Source organism: Monodelphis domestica, chromosome 4, assembly GCF_027887165.1.
Source record: "Monodelphis domestica isolate mMonDom1 chromosome 4, mMonDom1.pri, whole genome shotgun sequence".
NCBI lineage: Eukaryota > Metazoa > Chordata > Mammalia > Didelphimorphia > Didelphidae > Monodelphis > Monodelphis domestica.
In genome coordinates, this window is record NC_077230.1 from 173206801 (window position 1) to 173227399 (window position 20599).

A 20599-nucleotide genomic window follows, 5' to 3' on the forward strand; every position below is an offset into this window, starting at 1 on the left:
ACAGAGACAGAGAGGAAAGGGGAGGTGGGGAGAGAAAGGGGGAAGGAAAGGAGAGAGAAGGAGTAAGCAGCATTTAAGATAAGGTAACAAAGGCATGTGGGTGGAAGACACTATAACATATGAGGGAAAAGAAACAGCTAGTTTGAAGTATTAAAAATAGAGTAATAGCATAGATTAGTTGCTAGTGCATTTTTTTGGAGTTAATATTCCTTGGATATTCAGTCAATAAACATTCATTAAGCACATAATGTGTGCCAGACAGTGTACTAAACTCTGGGAATACAAAAAAGGAAAAAAGGTAGCACTGATTTCAAGTAACTCACAGTCCTATGATGGAGACATCATATAGATAATTATGTATAAACAGGATAAATTGGAAATAATTCACAGAAGGAAGGCATTCTCTTTAAGGGGAATAAGGAAAGGTTTCTAGTAGAAAATGGGATTTTAGTGGAGGTTTGAAATAAACAACAAGAGATGATGAGGGAGAGAATTCAAGTCACAAGAAAAAGCAATGAATGTGTAGAGAGACCTTAGTTCTAGAAACAAGAAGGGGCCAATGCTAGTGTATCACCCCATATTTATTTGGTGGGAACTAAGGTATTACAAGATTGCAAAGGTCAAGGTGTGAGGGGGAGGAGGCTATTAAAGATTTTGGATACCAAAAAGAGGATTTGATTTTTTGATTCTGGATGTAATAGGGAGCCACTTGGAATTTGATAAGGGAGGAGGTACCATGATCAGATCTGCCCGTTAGGTCATTTTAGTGACTGAGTAGGGGGTAGACTGTAGTGGAGAAAGACTTGAGGCAGGACAAATATACCAGAAGGCTATTGCAATAATCCAGGCAAAAGATGATGAGAACCTACAACAGACAAGTGTAAGAGGAGAGAAAAGGCAAGAGATGTTACAAAGCTAAAATTACAATACTTCACAATAGATCAGGTCAGGAGTGAGAGAAAGTGAGGAGTCAAAGGAGGATGACACCCAGGTTTCAAATTTGAGTTACTTGGACAACTAACCTTGATATTTAATAGGGAAGTCGAAAGTCAGGGAGGGTTTGGCAGAAAGGATACACTTGAGCTAGAAATCCACAAAATAGAACAGAGTAGTTTATTTTTATCATTTTACTCAAAAGGAGGTAAATCCCCGGGCATTAGAATAAGTGGTGTTTCCATCTAACCTGCAGTGTAGATATTTTTGTTGGCCTTTACTTTGTCTTTTCTTTTCTTCTAAGACTTGGTCTTGAAAATTTTAAATGAAGACAAAAGAATTTGAAATCATACTTTCCATTCTTTATTTCAGAGAACAATATGCTAGTTCAAAGATTAGTGGAATAAATGATCATTTGGGGGAGCTAGTAGATTTTTTTAAAGACTCCAGTTCTCACACTATTTTTAACAATCATTCAAAGACATGTCCTACTGCAAAATCAAAATTCAGGCAAATCTACTTCTTTATTCAAAAGAGAGGAAGTGATACACAATATAAAAGACACTGAAATATGAGTAAAGGCCAGGGTACAAAAAGGGATCTCCTGAACACAAGATAAGGCAACAGAGAGAAATATAATTACATATATTGTCAAATCTTATAGGTCACATAAAATATATCATATTTTTATTTTAGCAACTAGATTACTGGACAGTACTTGTATTCAAAACAGATGGCTGTATTGTTGGTTCAAAAGAAGAGAATGAGTTATTGAAGAAAGAGGCATTTGTGGATAAACAATAGGCCATTTCCTGTCCATGGCTGCAGTCATCAGGATATAGAATTATGGAGACAAATCCAACTATCATCACAACCACACCATTTAAAAGAGTCACAGTGGACATTATCTTATCTGGGTGGTACCATCTTTCTTCAGAGAGTTTCAGATAACAAACTGATGGGATAATAAAAATAAGTGGAACAGCACAGAGGACACCCTGTAAGGAGGAAATGAGAAGAAAATAAGGTAATTTGGCAGAACAGTTTTTTTTCTTTTTCTGACAGTTACCAAACCAAAAAGTTGTAATTATTCTTTAAAATTTATTTAATAACTTGTGATTGAATCAGAAAGGGGGAGAAAATATCAAGGGATTTAGGAGTTATGTTTTACCCTTCTCAAAGTAAACTTATATTTAGAGGATTTTCCAAACATGGAACTGAAGAATATTAGGACTAGAAAGGACTCCGAGGCAATCTTGGTCAGTCCCTTCTTTGGACTGAAGTCAAGAGGTGTAAAGTGATCTACCCAAGATCAGAGAGATGGGCAGAATGCTACCTATAACCCAGGCATCCTGACTCCCAAAGTCCAGTGTTCTTTCTACTTCCAAGACTTTAAAATATAAAAACAAAATCATAATGTAGGTAAACAAACAGCTTTCTAAACTTATGATTTCAACATATGTTTAAGAATATTTCTCCTGGATATCATAACATACTTTTATTTTTATTTTTTTGTAAATGCATGTTTGAATAGTTTTAAGAAATGCACAGTTTGTTCAAATATCCTATTTATCAAACTAAAACATAATTCACAAAGTCAATAAAAAAGTTACAAAGATGTATTTGGACAAATTCTAGAATTTTTTATTTTTGGTTATATGTTAGTTCATTCCTTTTCTATAATCTTGGCAGACTGTCAAATATAAAGTTCTTAAATCCTTGTTTGTATGAGTTTGGACTTTCTGGGAAGCAGACCTCCTCTTTTCACCTGGGAATTTTAGTGTAAATTTAAGTTTATATCCTTGTAAATAAAACAGGAAAAATAAAACTCTAAATGTGCTTAGCAATAAATAACACGTCTAACCCCACCTTTGAGTAAAATCAAACATACTAATTTCCTTTGCAAATAGACATGAAGGCTTAACTCACCATCCTGTATTAGCATATGGATAAACATAAGCAAAGGGAAAATACCAGATTTATTTAATACAGAGATTAGGAGGTAAATATATATAACTAAGAAAGGGGGACTTGTCCCTTCTACCTATTATCAACATCCTCCCCACTCCCACTATGGCTGATTTTGACTATCCTTTGTAGTATATTAAAGATATGAGAGAAGCTTTTGACTTAAAGGCTTGATAGCAGGGTTACCTTACAGAACATGGGAATATTGCTCATATAGAAGGTTGGTGGATTTGATTGGATTCAGAGATTACATTTTTCATAAAGGCAATATTTTTCATTTTTAGGGTTTGCTTTATTTTTTGGTACTGCTATTCTTTGCCTTTGATAAAAGCAAATCTTCTGAATATGAAAAAGAACAGAAGACAGTTCCAGAGTAGCTTTGATGGAAGCATACGGCCCAGTGGGCATCCAATTAGAAAACTGCTTCCAGGTTCAGTCATAAGTCACCAGGCATTTTGCTTCCATTTACCCCTATACTTGGAAAACCCCAATGAAAAGAGCAGTTATAGTTTACAAATTATGTCATTGGCAATAATAGCAATTGATAAATGGCAAAAGGGAACAGAAACTACAGAGGGAATTTGGTAAAGGTTTTAGGATTTGAGAGATTATGAATAAGAAAGACATTAGAGTATAATGCTGCTGTTGGTCATGAACATCTTGATCCAGATCCTGCCTTTGATACTTCCTAGAAGTTGAACAGCAGTTAAAGTTATCCAACCTCACTGAGCCTCCTGGGTAGGATGGAGATAATGCCTGCAGTCCTTAAATCAGAAGGTTTTTGGTAGACTTAAGCCTGATGAAAGAATTCAATCTAGAAGATTTCAGTCTCCTTGACGGTTGAAATCATATTTTTTCTTAGTAGCCCTGGTTCCTAGGGATGCTGACTTGAATTAAAGCACGATGAAGGAAGAAAGAAAGGAAATAAGCATTTATGTAGTGCCTATAAAGTGCCAGGCTTTGTATTTACTTGATTCTCATGACAACCTTGAGTTTGTTGTTGTTATTGTTGCCATTTTAGTTGTGTCCTACTCTTCTTGACTCCATTTGAGGTTTTGTTGGCAAAGATATAGGTGTGGTTTGTCATTTATTCTCCACATCAATTTACAGATAAAGAAACTCAGGTAAACTAGTTTAAATAACTTGCCCAGGGTCACACAGCTAGTAATCATCTAAGGCTAAATGTGTATTCAGGAAGATGAGATTTTTCAGGTCTGGGACTCTACCCACTATACCACCAAGTTATTCTTCAACTTTGGGAAGTAGGTTTTATTATTAACCTCATTTTAAAGTTGATGAAACTGAGGCAGACACAGGTTCAATGACTTGCTCAGAGTCACAAAGCTAGTTAAGTATCTGAGGCTGGATTTGGATTCAGGATGGGCCAAGTGCTCTATCCAGTATACCATCTAGCTGCTTCCTGCAGTTTGGGAAAGAAAGCGACAGATTAGAAAAAGCATTGAATAGGATTTAATAATCCTGTTTGGGAATAATATAACATCATAAAACAGTAAAAACACACAGTTAGTCAAAATTCCAGTTAGTGGAAAAAAAGACCTGGAGTCTCTATAAATTTTCCATATAGAAAGACTTTGTAAAAGGGATGACTGGCAACTGACATGGAGAGCAAAAAAGATTTGTTTTCAGCTGAACCAGGTTTGAATGTGTCAGTGAACTGTGCAGACTTTGGCCCCACAGTGAGGAGCTGACTAACTATACTTTGGGGTATTATAAAAGATTCTTAAAACTGATTGAAGTCGTGTTTCTATGAAATAAGTGTTACTGGTCTATTACTTTAAAATAAAGGGCTTTAAATATGTCAGTAAATCACTCAAATGCAAATGTAGAAAGACTATACTGTACTCTTCAAGTACAAATTTTTTGGGCAGGGATAAACATATGTAAAGCTTATTCACCCAGTACCACAGAGGTGTGGAAACTCTACAGGCTTAAACCTGCCAAGAGTTCCTCTTAAAGAGCTATCACCATCTAGAATTCTGGGACCATTCCAAAGCCAATGTGTTCAGCAGGGCAAACCAGTGAACATTCTATTTATTTTATGCATCTCACAATTGAGAAAGAAGTTACTAGGAAGAAATCTAATCATTAGAAAGAAAACTAATGTTTTAACTGGAAAAAGTCTGACCAGGTGTTCTGCCTGAATGCATGTAGTCATCAGCAGTTTGCCCTGAGAATTCCACCCAAATGGTGGATGTCTGATGATGCATGTCAACATTGACAACATATACATTATTATTTTCTTTGCTTTGGAAAATTGTACTCTTTTAAATTGAGGATATTGTGCCTCCTTTTGAAAGCATGCCATTATTTGTTATACCATGGATAAATAAGGAAAAGTCTGTAAAGGTCTAATATTTTACCATCAACTAAACTGCTAACACATTTGCTGTATGCCCTGATTTTTATACATGGCAAGTAAAGTTTCCACCACTTCATATTGTCTACTACTAATATAATGAATGCTTATGAGTCATTTTCCCCCAACTACCATTCAAGCTCAAATTATTTTTTCTAATTTTATCCTTTAATTCCTCACACTGAGCCAAATAATTCTTTTCTTATAATGGTTATTAATCCAATTCTGGTTGTTAGACAGTTAAGTAATATAATCTCACCCTAAGTTCAGTCTCCCTGATTCTTTTAATCCTATTACTTGTTTTTTCCTCTTGGTTCTCTTCAATTTTACCACATGTACCAAAAATAAGCTCAGTGTTTCACACTCACTCAGAGTTAAATTACTTCTTCTAGGTATTACTTTTAAAAGGTTGTTTAAATGAGACTCTTTTTTGTTAGTAAACGAAATGTTTTTTATGTTTAGTTTTCCTGACTTCTTTTGTTGTTTCATACTTTCCAAAGATGATCCCACAAAAGAACTGGAGGCAGTATGAGTGGATTTGCATTGAGAGGATTTGTGTTCAAATCTCCATCAGATATTTACCTGCTGCATGATTCTACGCCTCCCTTTCCTGTTCTTAAAAATGATCAGACTGGACCTCTAAATCTCCTTCCAACTCCAAAATCTATGATCCTATGACTAAGTTCCTTTCCAAATATATATAATCCTTTGTTTAAGAAAGAAATCAGGACAAAGAATTGGAGTCCATTACTAAGTCTCTTGGTTCCAAATAATTTCAGCATTTTTTTTCAAACATGGAGAAACCTAAAGAAAAGGCTAGAGAGTATACATCACCATTCTATAGTGAGGGAAGATCCAGACCCACTTCTTGTTTCAGGATTCCTTGCAAAGGGAACTGAACTGGTATTTGTGTTCACTTCAAAGTAACCACATTGATTAAAAAATTCCATCAATCTGCCTTTACCCTAGGTCTCTTTGACATTGTACCACATTCTAGATGTGTTGCATATCATTTTCTCCAGAACTGATCATTTAAATTTCTCCATTTGACGTACCTTCTACTTTTAAGTATAATAACTGGTTAGTTCTCTAAAAACAAAATATGCAATCTCCTTTTCATGATCTGAAAACTTTTCCTGAGTTGCTCACATTTTCTTCAGATCAATAAAATTAAGGGTATAATCTTTATGGTATGTGGACACCATGCTTTGAAGTAATAATAAATGTTAGGAAAAAAAAAACACAAGGGGAGACTACTACTTTACTACTGTGAATATTATATATTAAGTCTCCCCTGATTGTGAAAATGAACTTAACTCTCCCATAATTGTGAAGATTCAATTAACTATCCCCTGTCCATTTTTAGATTTAATCACCAAAACTGTATACACCACACTTACACTTGAGTGGAGGAGTTCTGTGACCCTGTGTGAGATAGTGGGTGGCGAATCAGAATCGGCTGACACTCCCCTGTGCAGTCCTAAGCAAAGCTTTAGCTGTAATTGGTACATGTAAAATAGAAGGAAGTCACAGGAAGTGACAAAAATATATGGTCTTTAAAAACACCAAGAACTTCCTGTGGAGAGGCTCTTCTGTGTTTAGTCTTCAACTTGATTTTGGAGGAGCTCTGACTGAGGATCTCAGACGTCATCTACTTTTTTTAGAACTACCAGGTGGGGTGAATAAAAAGAGATGATGCCTTTCCTGAATTTTCTGAAGGAACTATCCTCAGGACAGATCTACCCTCTTTCTATTGCCATAAACACCATTTTTGAGGCATGTTTCCCTCCTATGTCCTGAACTATCCATTTGTTAGTGTGTCAGGTTATTTACTCCATCCACAGCTTGGAGATGTGGGTATGTAGCCTGGGTGTTCTCTTCTCCTCCATCTTTGGGTATTGGAGAAGGTGGGTTAATGTTGCTTGGGTAAATTGAGGGGTCCTCATAAACTAAAGACCAATATTACCAAAGAACCAGTAAATGAGACAGTGTGCACCACCATCAGTGACCTTTGGAAAATGATAGAAAATGAGATCAGTGCCTTAGGACTTAGGCAGGGCAAATGCCATACTGATTTTCCAAAAGAGGGAAGACAGTAGATTTTATAACCTGAACATAAGGGAACCTGATATGAACCCCTGGCAGACTTCTAGAATGTATTTTAAGGGATGGTATGTAGGTGTTTCCAATAGGAAATGGTGATGACCAAGAGCCAGCCTGTTCTCATCAAAATGCAGAAATGTAAGAGGAGTATGGAAACTCCTACATTTGGGTTCAGAAACTTGTTTCACAGATTCCTGATAAGAATGGTTTGGCTAGATAGCAGCTTGTGTGGAAAAGATAAAGGGGGCCTGGCTTAGTAAAGGCTCCATGTGAGTCAGCATGCAAATGGCAATGAGAATAGCGAATACAATCCTGGATTATGTATTCTACCCCCTAAGAGGATCTGCTAAAAGAACTGGGGCTCTTTAGCTACCTCTATTTGAGTTGGGGCAGATATTTGATTGTTTACTTTAAATATTTAAGACTTTAATGTAGTGGAGTGGTCAGATTTATGTTGCTTGGTTCCAGATGGTAGAATGGGGAGTAAGGAGTGGAAGCTGCAAAAAGGAGGGTTTCAGTTTTGATAGAGCCATTTTGAGGTCTTCTATTTAGAGCTATAAGGGAGCTAAGAGTCCAGAAAATCTAATCTCTTTGTTTTACAGGGGAAGAAAGTGAGTCACAGAGAGGATAAGATACTTGCTTAGTATCTCCTAGCTATTAGCTGGGATGGGATTTGAAACTAGGTCTTCTTGACTCCAAGTCTAGGTTCCTAAACCCAAAAAAAAGTCATGAAGGCAGCGTGGCAGCACAGTGGATAGAGCACCAGGCCTAGAGTTTGGAAGTCCTGGGTTCAAATACAGCCACAGACATTTCCTAGATGTGTGACTCTGGGCTAGTCACTTAACCCAAACTGCCTAGTTTTTGCTGTTCTTTGACTTAGAATTGATGCTAAGACAGGAGGCAAATGTTTTTTAAATAGTAAACATAGGAAGGATCTCAGAGACCCTCTAAAACAACACCCTAATTTTATGAGGAAATTGAATTTTCAGTGATTTATTTGCCCAAGATCATGTATATATACACACACATATATATATATCTTTATTTATGGAAAAAATCAAAGGTAGAGTTTGAATTCAGTCCTTTGACCATAGAGAATATGTGCTTTTTATTATTAAATAAAAACAAACCCAAGTAAATTACAAAAAAAGTAGCACTGTCTAAAAGTAGCATGGGTTCTTTGAAGAGGCAGTGGGTTTCCTCCTCATTTGGATTTTTTCAGGCATAGACTGGAGAATCACTTTTCTAGGGTATCAAAGGGGGAGATGCCTGTTCTACTATGAGTTAGACCAGATAAGCTTCTGAGGTTATCCCAACTCTGAGATTCTGGATTCTACACTATTACCCCCAAAAGGTTCTGAACTTGATAGTAGAAAATGAATACATGTTAAATTGTGTGGTAGAGATTTAAAGGGTGATATTAATTTAGAGAAGGATGTAGGGGATTCATAGGAACCAAAGTAGAGTAAAGTAAAGCTAGAACTTGAAGTGAGCCTTGAAGCAGGATTTTGATTGAGATCAGTTATGGGAAGAAAGGCAATCCTTCCAACCTCACTGAAGATTCACTGCTGTCATAGTTCTGGCACAGGAGGAGACAAACATGGCTTTCAGCACATACTGAAAAGTAGTGGGAAATAAATTTTCATAGATAGGGTGAGCCACACATAGGATGACTCCATGCTCTCATCTATGAGAGATAGTCATCTCCACTTAGATGTGGTTGCTGGTCCTTCATACCCAATGTGTCCAATATACTTCGTTATTTCTATAGGTTGCACATTGGACCTTGTTAGTCATTCAGATTTATAAGCGTGAAGTCATCAATGATACTTCTGTCTCTCTCATCCCCAGCATTGAAGTCACTGTGAGGTCATTTGGATTCAACCTTTATAACATCTATCTTCATAACCTCTTCTCCTTACTCACTCTACCACCAACCAAGCTCATGCTCTTGTTAATTTATCATTACAACATCTGGACCAGTTTAATAGCTCTTATATTGTTCTCTTTTCCTCCAGCCTCTCCCCCTGTTCAATCTATCTTTCATTTCTGCCAAAAGAAATTTTCTAAAGTGAGGGCCTGACTGTGCCATTACCTTGCTAAGAAACTTTAATCAGATCATTATTGCCTCTGGGATAAAGAACAAACCCATTAGCTTGGCATTTAGAGCTCTACTTAAATTGGATTCAGCCTAATTTTCCAGCCTTTCATAATATTCTCCTTTATATATTCTATGTAAGACTCAATCAAAATGGCCTCCAAATTCTGCTTTTCATTTTCTGTTATCATGAATTTGAATTCACTACTCTTTCATGCACAGCATATCTGACTCTGAATTTTCTGTGATTTTTTATCCTAGATGGGACACAATCAGAAGAAATACCACCATAAAATAAATATTGCAAAGACTGAATATGTAGTATACTATGGCCTGTGGATAATAACTCACATTCTAAAGTGCTATAGAGTGTGAAGCTTCCCACAACAGCTATTGTGACAAAAGATGGTTCCATTATTATACACTACTTTCTGACCTAACTCATCAACTTGCTGTTCTCTAAACATGGCATTCTATCTCTTCTCTCTCTTTCTCTACTTTTGCATTGGCTCATCCTCACACCTGAAATGCTCTCTTTTGTCACATTTGCCTCTTGGAATTCCTAGATTTCTTCATGGTCCAAATCATTACACCTTTATTCAAGAACTTTCCTGATCTTCTCAATTGTTAGTGCTCTCCTTCCTGAAATAAGTAACCTGAAATAATATATAAATAAATATAACTAAAATAATTATTTATTTTAAGATAAGGGAAGGGAATTGGGATGATCTATCTAAAAACTATAAATAACCCTTCACCCCAACTCAAGTTGATAACCTACACAATTTAATAGTTCTCTATCTACAAATCTAATTCCTACAACTAACTAAATTAAACCCCTTTAGTTTATATATAAAAGTGGCAAAAATTGAAGGTAGCAGGAACAGGGCTCAAAGGAAAAGTCTCACTGACAATTGTTCTCTGGAGTCTGGTAGGAATCCTAGTAAAAATCACACCAGCAGCAGGAACACACAGGAACAGACACAGATCCAATAAGAAAGGTTTAACTCACAAAGTCCACCTGTGGAGTTTAAACCAATCTCAAACACTTCGGAGAAGGTGAAACTTGCTTGGAGGAAAGGTCACAGTCTCCTCCTCCAGAGAGTAATTCCACCAACTGCTCCTCCAGAGTCAGTCTCTCCAGGGTTCTGGAATTCTCTCTCTGCCTCTACCTTAGTACTTCCTGCTTTCCCTATGATTTCTCCATAACATTCTACAGTTGCTATGCATTTACCTTTTCCACACTACCTACATTTCCTATTTACTTACCTGTATCTGTATTTTGCCTACTTAGAATTTAAGCATCTTGAGGATAGGAATTGTTTCCTTTTTTTCTTTGTACTTTTATGCCTAACACAGTATTTGGTGGACAGTTGATACTTAATGAAAGCAAAATTAATGAATTGCTATTTTCCATATCCTATATCTTTTTCTAATTCTCAGCTAAGGTGTCATCTTCTCTGATTTTGCTTTTCTCATCAAATTTTCCTAGGACACTGATCTCTTCTTTGCTCCTTGCATTCTCTACTTTATATCATACTTATCTGTGTACTTGTGATACCCTAAGAACATGTAAACATTTTCAGACATAGAAATGTCCTCTTTTGTCTTTGTTTTAAGCAGTGGGCATAAGTAATTGAAGAATTTACCTTTATTGCAGTTGGAAGTAAGTTTTTGAGTAGTAGAGTGGCATGATGAAAACAGTAATTAAAAAATTAAAATGGTAGTAGTGAGTTAAATTGATTAGAGAAGAATAATGTGAAATCAGGGAGAATAGCTAGAAGGTTCTTGTTTAAAAAGACACATGGTAGTGAAGACCTTGTATTAAAGTGGTAGCAGTTAGATTGAAGAGAAAAGATGTTAACAAGAAAACAAATTTATAATTTATAAAGAAAAAGAAGATTTGTAAGAAGAATGAATGGTCAAGGCTCAATGACAGCTTCATCTGTGATATAGATGGATATTTATCTTTTATAGCTATTATAATCAATCCACCAAGAAGAAATATGTTAAGTACTCACTATGCATTAGGAACTGGGGATACAGAGACAAAGATAAAATAGCTCCTGCCTTTAAGGAGCTGACATTCTACAACACACACATAAAAAGGCATGAGATTGGAAAAGTAGAATAGAATCTAGTTATGTGAAAGCCCTTAAAAGCTTAACAGATGAGCCCATATTTGATTCTAATGGTGAAAAAGAGATACTGGAATCTACTCAGCAAGAGAAAGATGGGTAACGTTGGGAAAATCACTTTGGTAATTATGTGGTGTGGATGATTTGGAGACGGGACATGAAGCAAGGAATAAATGCAGAGGTTATTGTAAAAGTCCAGGTTAGAGGGGATGAGGGTCTGAACTAAGGAAGTATCTGGTAAGTAGAAAGATGAAAACATCTGTCAATTGACTAGATATGAGGGATAGGTGAATCTCTTCGAATGTTTTTTTGCTTGTTAAAGAAAATTCAAAATCTGTAAGATAAATCCATTAATGGTACACGAATACTATAAATATCATACACTCATATATATGTATTTCATTAATCATGGAATCAATATATTTTACAGAATGGTTTCCATTGAAATTTCAAAATATATATTCTTAATGCTGATCATCCTTTGCTAAATGTAAACCTGTTCTGTGCTTCAGAAAGGAAGAAGGCAGGGGCAGCTGGGTCGCTCAGTGAATTGAGAGCCAGGCCTAGAGATTGGAGGTCCTAGGTTTAAATCTGGCCTCAGATAATTCCCAGCTGTGTGACCATGGGCAAGTCACTTAACCCTCATTGCCTATCCCTTACAACTCTTCTTCCTTGGAATCAATACTGTGTATTGATTCCAAGACAGGAGGTAAGGGTAAAAAAAAAAAAGGAAGAAAACAAATTAATTATACTTACACTGAGGTCCAGCACGATCCCAAGACAATCAACAATCATTGACAATGCTGTAGCCATAATAACGATGACTGTTGTCACTATAGCATGGTATCTTTTTGAAAGGTTCTCACGAAAGAAAACATTAGCAACTACCTGTAAAAAAATATAATATTTAGAAAACTAAGCATCCAATTCATGTTAATATATTTTCTTTATATGTGCTTTTTGACACATTATTCTTTTTCTCAGTGATGATAGAGAGAAATTCAGCATCATTATCTATAAAACAATCAGCTCAATTAACAAGCTTTTATTGATCACTTACTATTTATTCCACTGCCAGGTACTGTAGAGAATACATAAAACGTATCATGCATGGAATCCTTGCTCTTCAAACCTTGCAATCAATCTTGGAAAATAAAACTAACTGCAAAATTAACAAGGAAGTGCTAACAAGTACCTGGCATATAGGAGGCCCTTGAGAAACAAAACTGACTGACTCTCTGATGCTCACTCTCAGTATATTAGGAATTTGTGGATAGTTTATAGAATAACAGAATTTAGAATTGCAAGGAAACCTTGGAAATAATCTAGTCTCTTATTGTATAGAAATACCTTCCATCGGCAAATGCTCATAGAGGTTCTTCCTGAATACTTTAATGGAGAGAGTGCTTGATATTACTGTTGCTGTTCAGTTGTTTTCAGTTATGTCTGACTCTTTGTGACCACATTTTTTGGAGTTTTCTTGCAAAGGTATTGGAATGGTTTGCCGTTTCCTTCTCTAGTTCATTTTACAGATGATAAAACTGAGGCAAATGGGGTTAAGTGACTTGCCCAAGGTCACATAGCTAGTAAGTGTCAAAGACAGATTAGTACTCAGGAAGGTGAGTCTCCCTAACTCTGGGCCTGGCACTGTATTCACTGCCAGAAAGCTGTCCACCACAGACTTTACTATGTATTCATATAGTGTAGACTAGAATAGACACAGAAATCTTTGGGAAGAAGCTAGTTGAGCTAGTATTTGAAGCAAATAGGCTTGTGTGTTGTTGCAGAGGGGATTAGGACACTCCAGGAGGATAATAAGAGCATAAACAGAGATATAGAGTCAAGAATGACCATGCTACATTATTGGTGTATTCAAGAAACAGAGAGATCAGAGTGAATGTAGTCAAAGGCTCCTAGACAGCTACATCTGAAACCTAGTTAATTCACAGGGCTGGGAGGGATCCTTTATTCAGGTGATTATCAAGATCCAAAATCATTAGAGACCTTGACCTAATCATCATTAAGCTAAATCATTAGAGAATACCTAATCCAAGCTCCTTATTTTACAGATGAGGGCACTTTTTTTTTCATATTCTTCAGGTTTTCCTTTAATGCCCATCCCAATCTGACCACTCTCTACTTTTTTTGTCGTATATCATAGTGTTCCCCTTCACATATTGAGTGCTTCAGTTACACTGTTTACTAATTGTTCCTCTAACTTTGTTTATTTGTGCTTTCACACAGGCTTGCCACTACTCTTCCAATGTACCCCCTCTGTACTTGTGTCTCTTAGAATTCTGACCTTCTTTCAGGGTTCAAAGTGGGACCTTTTCTATAAAGCTTTCATTGAGATTCCTACTTAAATTGGATTATATTTAATTATCTGTTGACCTCTTGTATCCTATGCAGTAGTATATAAAGTTCTAGTGAGCTGGGAATGTTTTGTTTTATCTTTGGCTGTTCAGGATCTAGCACAGTGTTTTATGGAAGGTATGTAACAAATTCTAGTTGAATTGCATAGATAAAATACAACAATCGCGGAACAGTAGGGTGGTACTGGATTATAGAATGCTTAAAAGAAGCTAATGATTTTTCCTGTGTTATCTAGATAAGTCATGTCTCCCGGGTGACATAATATAGCATAGTCTTATGGATAAAGACACCTAAGTTCTCTCTGTGATACATACTGGATAAGTGACTCTGGGAAAGTCTCAGTCTCTCCATGACCCAGGAAATTGCTTTGAGACTGTAATTTATGTATGTGTTTGCAACATGCACCAATGGAAGGAGTTTCCACACCATGAGTTCCCCAAGTAGATGAAGTCATAGGCCTGTTCCAAATTAAACCAAACAAAAAACCTACACAGTGTCTAAACACAATTAAAGTGCACATCTTTGGAAGGCCTTTAAGGTATAAGTATACTGATAGGAAGTTAAAAATTATAACAGTGTTAAAGGAGTTATTTTGGGACTGGTAGACCTTAATACACTGTATGTGCTCTACTCTGCCTCTGAAGAGCCTTTTTTGAACATATGCTATATACTGAGTGTGTGTGTGTGTGTTTATTTGTATTTCCTTGTGTATGCCTTGAAGGAAAAATAAAAAAGAAAGGGGAAAGGGGAAAGAGATATAAATGAGGGTATCTTTTATCTAATCACTACTCCCATAGGAGAGTTTTTAATTTAATCACCCTACCAGATCATGGCATTTGGAAACAGAAAAAATAAATATTCAAATCTGAGTACTGCAAGATGCAAACTTGAAAGTGGAATAATTCTGACAATTGATGTTCAGCATCTGCACATTGTATCAGTTCTGATGTGAAGACATGATTTGGACCTAAGAAGGTCTGGAGAAAAATTAAAACAGAAGATTCCTACACCTTCCCTGCTGATGTTGAAATGAACAGAAAAATTAAAACAGAAGATTCCTACACCTTCCCTGCTGATGTTGAAATGAACTCACAGTTCTTTCCTCTTCTGACACGAAACTCATATTAAATCTCTGAATTGGAGCATTCACAACCTCACAAAAACTGGTCCGTGATTAGTATGTATAAAGAATAAAAGGTGTGAGCTTAGTCCAGTTATTTTGGAAATCAGGTTAGAATGATGCACAAAAAGTCACTAAAATGTGCCTTCCTTTTGACCCAATGATACATCTCCTAGGCCTATACCCCCAAAAAATTAAAGAAAGAAGAAAAAGTTCAATATTTTCAAAAATATTTCAGGCAGGTCTTTTTTCTAGAGGCAAAGAGCTGAAAAACTAAGTAAGGGAGTGCCCATTAATTGGTAACGGCTCAATAAATTATAGTATAGGAAGATAAATAATACTATTATGCCCTAAGAAATGATGAAAAGAATGGGTTCAAAGAAACCTAGAAAAAATGTATTTACTAATGCAGAGTCAAGTAAGAATAAGTGGGAGTACAATTTTATGAGAACAATAACATTTTAAAGACAAGCAACTTTTAAAGATAATACCTGGTCAATGCAATGACCAACCACAATTGTGGAAGATTTACCGGACTCACCTCCTGATGGAGATGAGACTCATGATGCAGAATGAGAACATCATTTTGGAAAATGACAATGGAGATTTCTGTTTTGATTGGCAATGCCTTTTTTTTTAATACACAATTTCTTTATTTTTTAAGATGGGGCAAAGAGTGAGGAGAGAATACTTAAATGGAAAATAAAATAAAGCAAAAAGAATATAAGTAATATTTTGATTACTTGTTCAAGCTGTAATGGCCCATGACTGGCACTAGGCAGGTACTTGCTCGAGAGAGAGAATGGTATAGTGGAGAGATGATTATATCATATGTGCCTCCTAATCATGTGTGACGCTGGGCAAGTTGCCAATCTACATAGTTGGGGGGGGAATTTTCCCACTTAGAATTTCCTTTTCTAATGAAATCATTGATCTGGATCAATCCATTCTAACCCCCTCCAAAATATCTTCTTGCTTTCTGATATACACTTACTTGAATGTTCTGGATAAGCTTCAGGATATTCACTTAATATATTAAACATATCCATACTACATTGTATAAATTATCTCTAGGATAAGGCTCTTAAGTCTTGGGGTCTTCTCAGTGTGACTTCTGAAAAGCTCACTGTGGATCAGTCATATTAAACTATGAATGGAAAAAGTGAATTTAATTTTTAATGAATTGCATGAAAGGCCATCAGAAAACCACCTTATTTTACTTCCATATGGCAAAAATCAAAATACTTTCTGCCCTCTCCCTCATCATTGGTAGAGATTTCAGAGTGGTTGCCATCAGATATTTTCTAGGCTAATACTATTGAAATATACATGTTACTTTTTATATGGAGGAAAGAATAGCCTTTTTATGGGTGCATATAAAAAGACTTAAGTTTTAAATTTAAGCATTTAAGTAAGAACATGATATTGCCAGTTTACATATATATATATATATATATATATATATATATATTAAATTAAACTAACTGTAATGAGGGGATTCTGTCCCATACTGCTTTTAGTTCAAATAGAGTTGACCAAGGTTAAAATTCTCAGTAGCAAAAGACATGAAAGAAATTTTAAATGGACCAAAATGGTGGATATGGATGTTGTTTTTTAAATTTGGTTGGGCTGTACCAAATGCCAGGAAAAACAAAGGAATGCACTTATATTAATATTTGACCAGATTTTAATATAAACACAAGCCTAACAATGATTTATAAATTCTGCTTATGAAAATTCCTCATAAATCTCTGAATGGGCAGCAGAATTGGATGGGCAGTGGAATGTAAACTGTTTTAGAAGTCAGAGTATGGAAATTCTAGTTCCAAACCTATAAATTACTAACCTTGGACAAGCTATTAAATCTTTAGGGCTTTAATGTCTTTATGAAATGAGGGAGCTGGTACTGATGACTTTTAAGGTCCTTTTCAGCTCTAGAATTTCAAGAGTGAGATATTTTCTTTTACTGTCCACAGTTTACAGTTATTAGAAAATATAATGACTAATAGTGACTATTTTGAACTCATATATTTACAAACATTAGTCATATATCAGGCAGCTAGGAGACTTCAAAGATATAGTATTAGAGTCTGGAGTAAGGAAGCTCATCTTCCTGAGTTCAAATATGGCCTCAGACACTTATTAATTATGTGACCCTGGGCAAGTCACTTAACACTGTTTGCCTCAGTTTCTCCATTTGTAAAATGGGCTGGAGAGAGAAATGGCAAATTACTCCAATATTTTTACCAACCAAACCCCAAAAATGGGATCAGTAAGCATTGGGCACAAACTGAATGACTGAACAACAACATTCTTATAATATGTCAGCAGATAAATATATGTATAAAACTTATAACTGGAAAATGAATTGTAAGTACTCACCTCTCTGGTCACAAAACATTCCATGGGATAACTCAAAATGACAGTGATCCCAAAAAGAAATCGTCCAACATTAATTAGGTCATCATTTCTGCAATAATTTTCAAACAAATCTCCTGGGGAATAAAATAAGTTTAAGTATTTAATAAATCAGTAAACAGGAGAAGACTTGTATGAACTGTCAAAAAGTAAAATGATCAGAATCAGAAGAAAATTTATACTATACCATTAATATTATAACAAATGAACCATTTTGGAAGACTTAAGAATTCTGATGCAATGATAAACATGATTCTAGAGGATGGGTGGTGAAGAATATTGTTCTTCTCAGGACAGAGGAATGTTAAGGATGAGACACACATTTTTGGATATGGTCAGTATGAAAATTTGTTTTGTTTAACTATATTTATCCTAATACAAATGTTTTGTATTTTTTTCCTAGTGGGGTAGGGGAGGTAGGTGGTAGAAAAATGTCTTTTTCATGGAAAAAAATAAAAATATATAATTTTTAAAGTGAGTAAGATATTATGTAAAAGGTCAAGTTTCAATCTATTTTTTAAAAAGAATTTGGAATGTGACTTGCTCATTTCAGAGGTCTAAGAAAAAAACAAAGTACCAAGTTGTTTATTGTAACATGAGTTAGTTGCTCTCTCTCAGAACTGAAATATCACTAATTAGTAATAACTAGGTATTCTCACCATTCATTTTTGGTGGCCTGACTACAAATTACTTTTGAACGCTGTTTTGGAGTTATTTCTGGCCACTTGCAATATTTTTCCTTTGACCTCAGAGCTCTGGATTTGGGGAGGTTTGGATTTTGGCTCTGATATTTCTTGAAGATTTCATTTTGGGGATTCTTTTAAATTATTTGACCAATTTGTTTTAATAAATCCAGTTGGAAGACTAGATTAAAAACACAGACACTACTTAGCTAATACAAAAGGAAAAGAAGGAAAAACATACTCTGTATTTTTTTCTTTCAAATGCCAAACCTACTTATGAATATAATGCATGATTCCTTTAATTCATATCATGATAGTTTCTTTCAGATATTATAAAACTTTCAAGGGGTAGAGGGGTTCAACTTATTCCATTTAGCTTCAATGGAAAGTGCATACAAGCTACAAAGAGATCTTAATAATTTGAGTGGAATTCAAAAAAATGGAATATGTTTCCTCTAGGGGTAATGAGTTACTTCTCCATGGAAACCTTCAAAGAAAAGCTGGATATTCACTTCTTGGGTGTGTGAGAGAGGAGATTCTTTGTTCCAGGCATGGATGGGATAAGATGTCATTTGAATTCTTTTCTTGTTTTGAAATCTGGTGCTTGTGGTATCTTAAACATACTTTTAGCAGCATTCATCTGTAGTTCAAGAGTGGCAATGATGGTTTTGTGTCCACATGATACTGTCAATGGCTGAATTACAAATAAACTAGTTTTTTTGTACATGTATTAGTATTCTATTTACATGTATTGTGTTGTACATGTATTATGATTCTATTTAACATTATTATTATTATGAAAGTAGTGTGGTATAGATAGAGAGCTGGCCTCAAAGCCAGGATGACTTGAGTTTGAGTTCTCTCTTCCACGTGCTGGTTATATGATCATGGGCAAGTCACTTAACCTCTTAGTTCTCTAGGAAACGTTCAAAGATTATTTTCTTGTTGTTCTGTTCTTTCAGTTGTATCTGACTCTGTGACTCTGTTTAGATTTTTCTTGGCAAAATTCTGGAGTGGTTTGCATTTCTTCTCCATCTCACTTTAAAGATGAGGAACCTGAATCAAATAGGGCTTAAGTGACTTGCCCAAGGCCACACTACTAGTATCTGAGGTGATATTTGAATTCAGGTCTTCCTAGCTTCAGGTCTAGAGTCCTACACTATACCATGTAGCTGCCCACTCTAAGATTCTAAGATGCAGCAAAGAGGCTGATTAGAACTGATACAGGATTTTTTTCATCCTTGTGTTCCCTATATCAATGAATGATAGACCCTATTTTTATTATTACCAGTGAAAAGATGAAAGTTATTTACATTAGGTTTTCCACATGAGCAATGGTACCAGGATAAGAATGAGTACGGTGTATTTGATGAACAGTAAATAGACCTATATGGTTCTACTGGATGGTTCATGAAGGTGGAGAGAGGGGCATAAGTTTATTATGGTGGTTTGGGGTTGATTTTTTATCCAATGGGCAATGAGAAACATGGAAGGTTTCTGAGTACGGAATTGAAATGAAGGTAACTGGATTTTGGAAAGTTTAATTCCACAAAGTACAGAATGAATTGGTGGTAAGGACAGTCCAAAATCAGAGAAATCAGCTAAGAGGCTAGCTATGAAGCAAGAGCATCCTTAACTAGGGAGATGACAGTGGTCATGGAAAGGAGAATAAGCAACAGGACCTGGTACCTAAATGTGGGAGATTGCAAAAAGGAAGTGAAGAAAAATGGAGAATAAAACCACTGAGAAAAATGTACAACTGTCAGGGAGAGATAGATTAGTGAAGGGATAGGAAGAGTTTAGTGTTAAGTTGAGTTTTTAGGCTGCCGGCATGGAGGAGTTAATGCTTCTTTCCCTGAGACATGAGGGAAGGAGAAGATAGACATAGAGGTACATGGGAGGAGTGATTAAATTAAAAATAAGAAAATACGAAAAATGCTACCAGATACACAATGAAATACAAAAATGAATCTCTCACTATACCTTGTGTAAGGCCAGTAAATGTCAGATATCCAGAGGTAGCAAATAGGATACTGATAAATGTAGAAATCACGACTGCTATGTGAATGACTCGAGACCATTTAGCCACTGTGGGTTCCTTCAGGGAGCTATAAACTAAGAAGCTTGTATGGTGGCAAATGAATGCTATCATAGAAAATAAGGAGAACATTATTAAAACACACTCCACATTTGATCCAAATTTTCTTCTTTATTCCATAAAAGTTTAAGATTTTCTCCCTACTCAGACCAGGACTGTCTGATAGCCTCATGGCATTTCTGACAAAAAACATTCCCTTTGATGGGAAGTTGAAAATTCATCCCTCTACTTGTCAGTCTCCTTGGATAATCTTAGGTACAAATAATAGAGCTGTTTTAAAATATCATGCA

General features: G+C 35.6%; 1 protein-coding gene across 1 annotated transcript in view; it reads right to left on the reverse strand.

Moving 5' to 3' along the window:
• Positions 1-1280: 1280 nt before the first annotated feature.
• LOC100022969 (putative sodium-coupled neutral amino acid transporter 11) overlaps positions 1281-20599 on the reverse strand; it is a gene marked incomplete at its 5' end in the record, with an annotated part of 43674 nt that continues 24355 nt past the window's right edge. Inside the window, 4 exons of the mRNA XM_007494923.3 lie at positions 1281-1931; positions 12374-12505; positions 17493-17605; positions 20195-20356. Coding sequence (XP_007494985.2) covers positions 1638-1931; positions 12374-12505; positions 17493-17605; positions 20195-20356 — 701 coding nt within the window. The remainder of the gene's footprint in view (positions 1932-12373; positions 12506-17492; positions 17606-20194; positions 20357-20599) is intronic.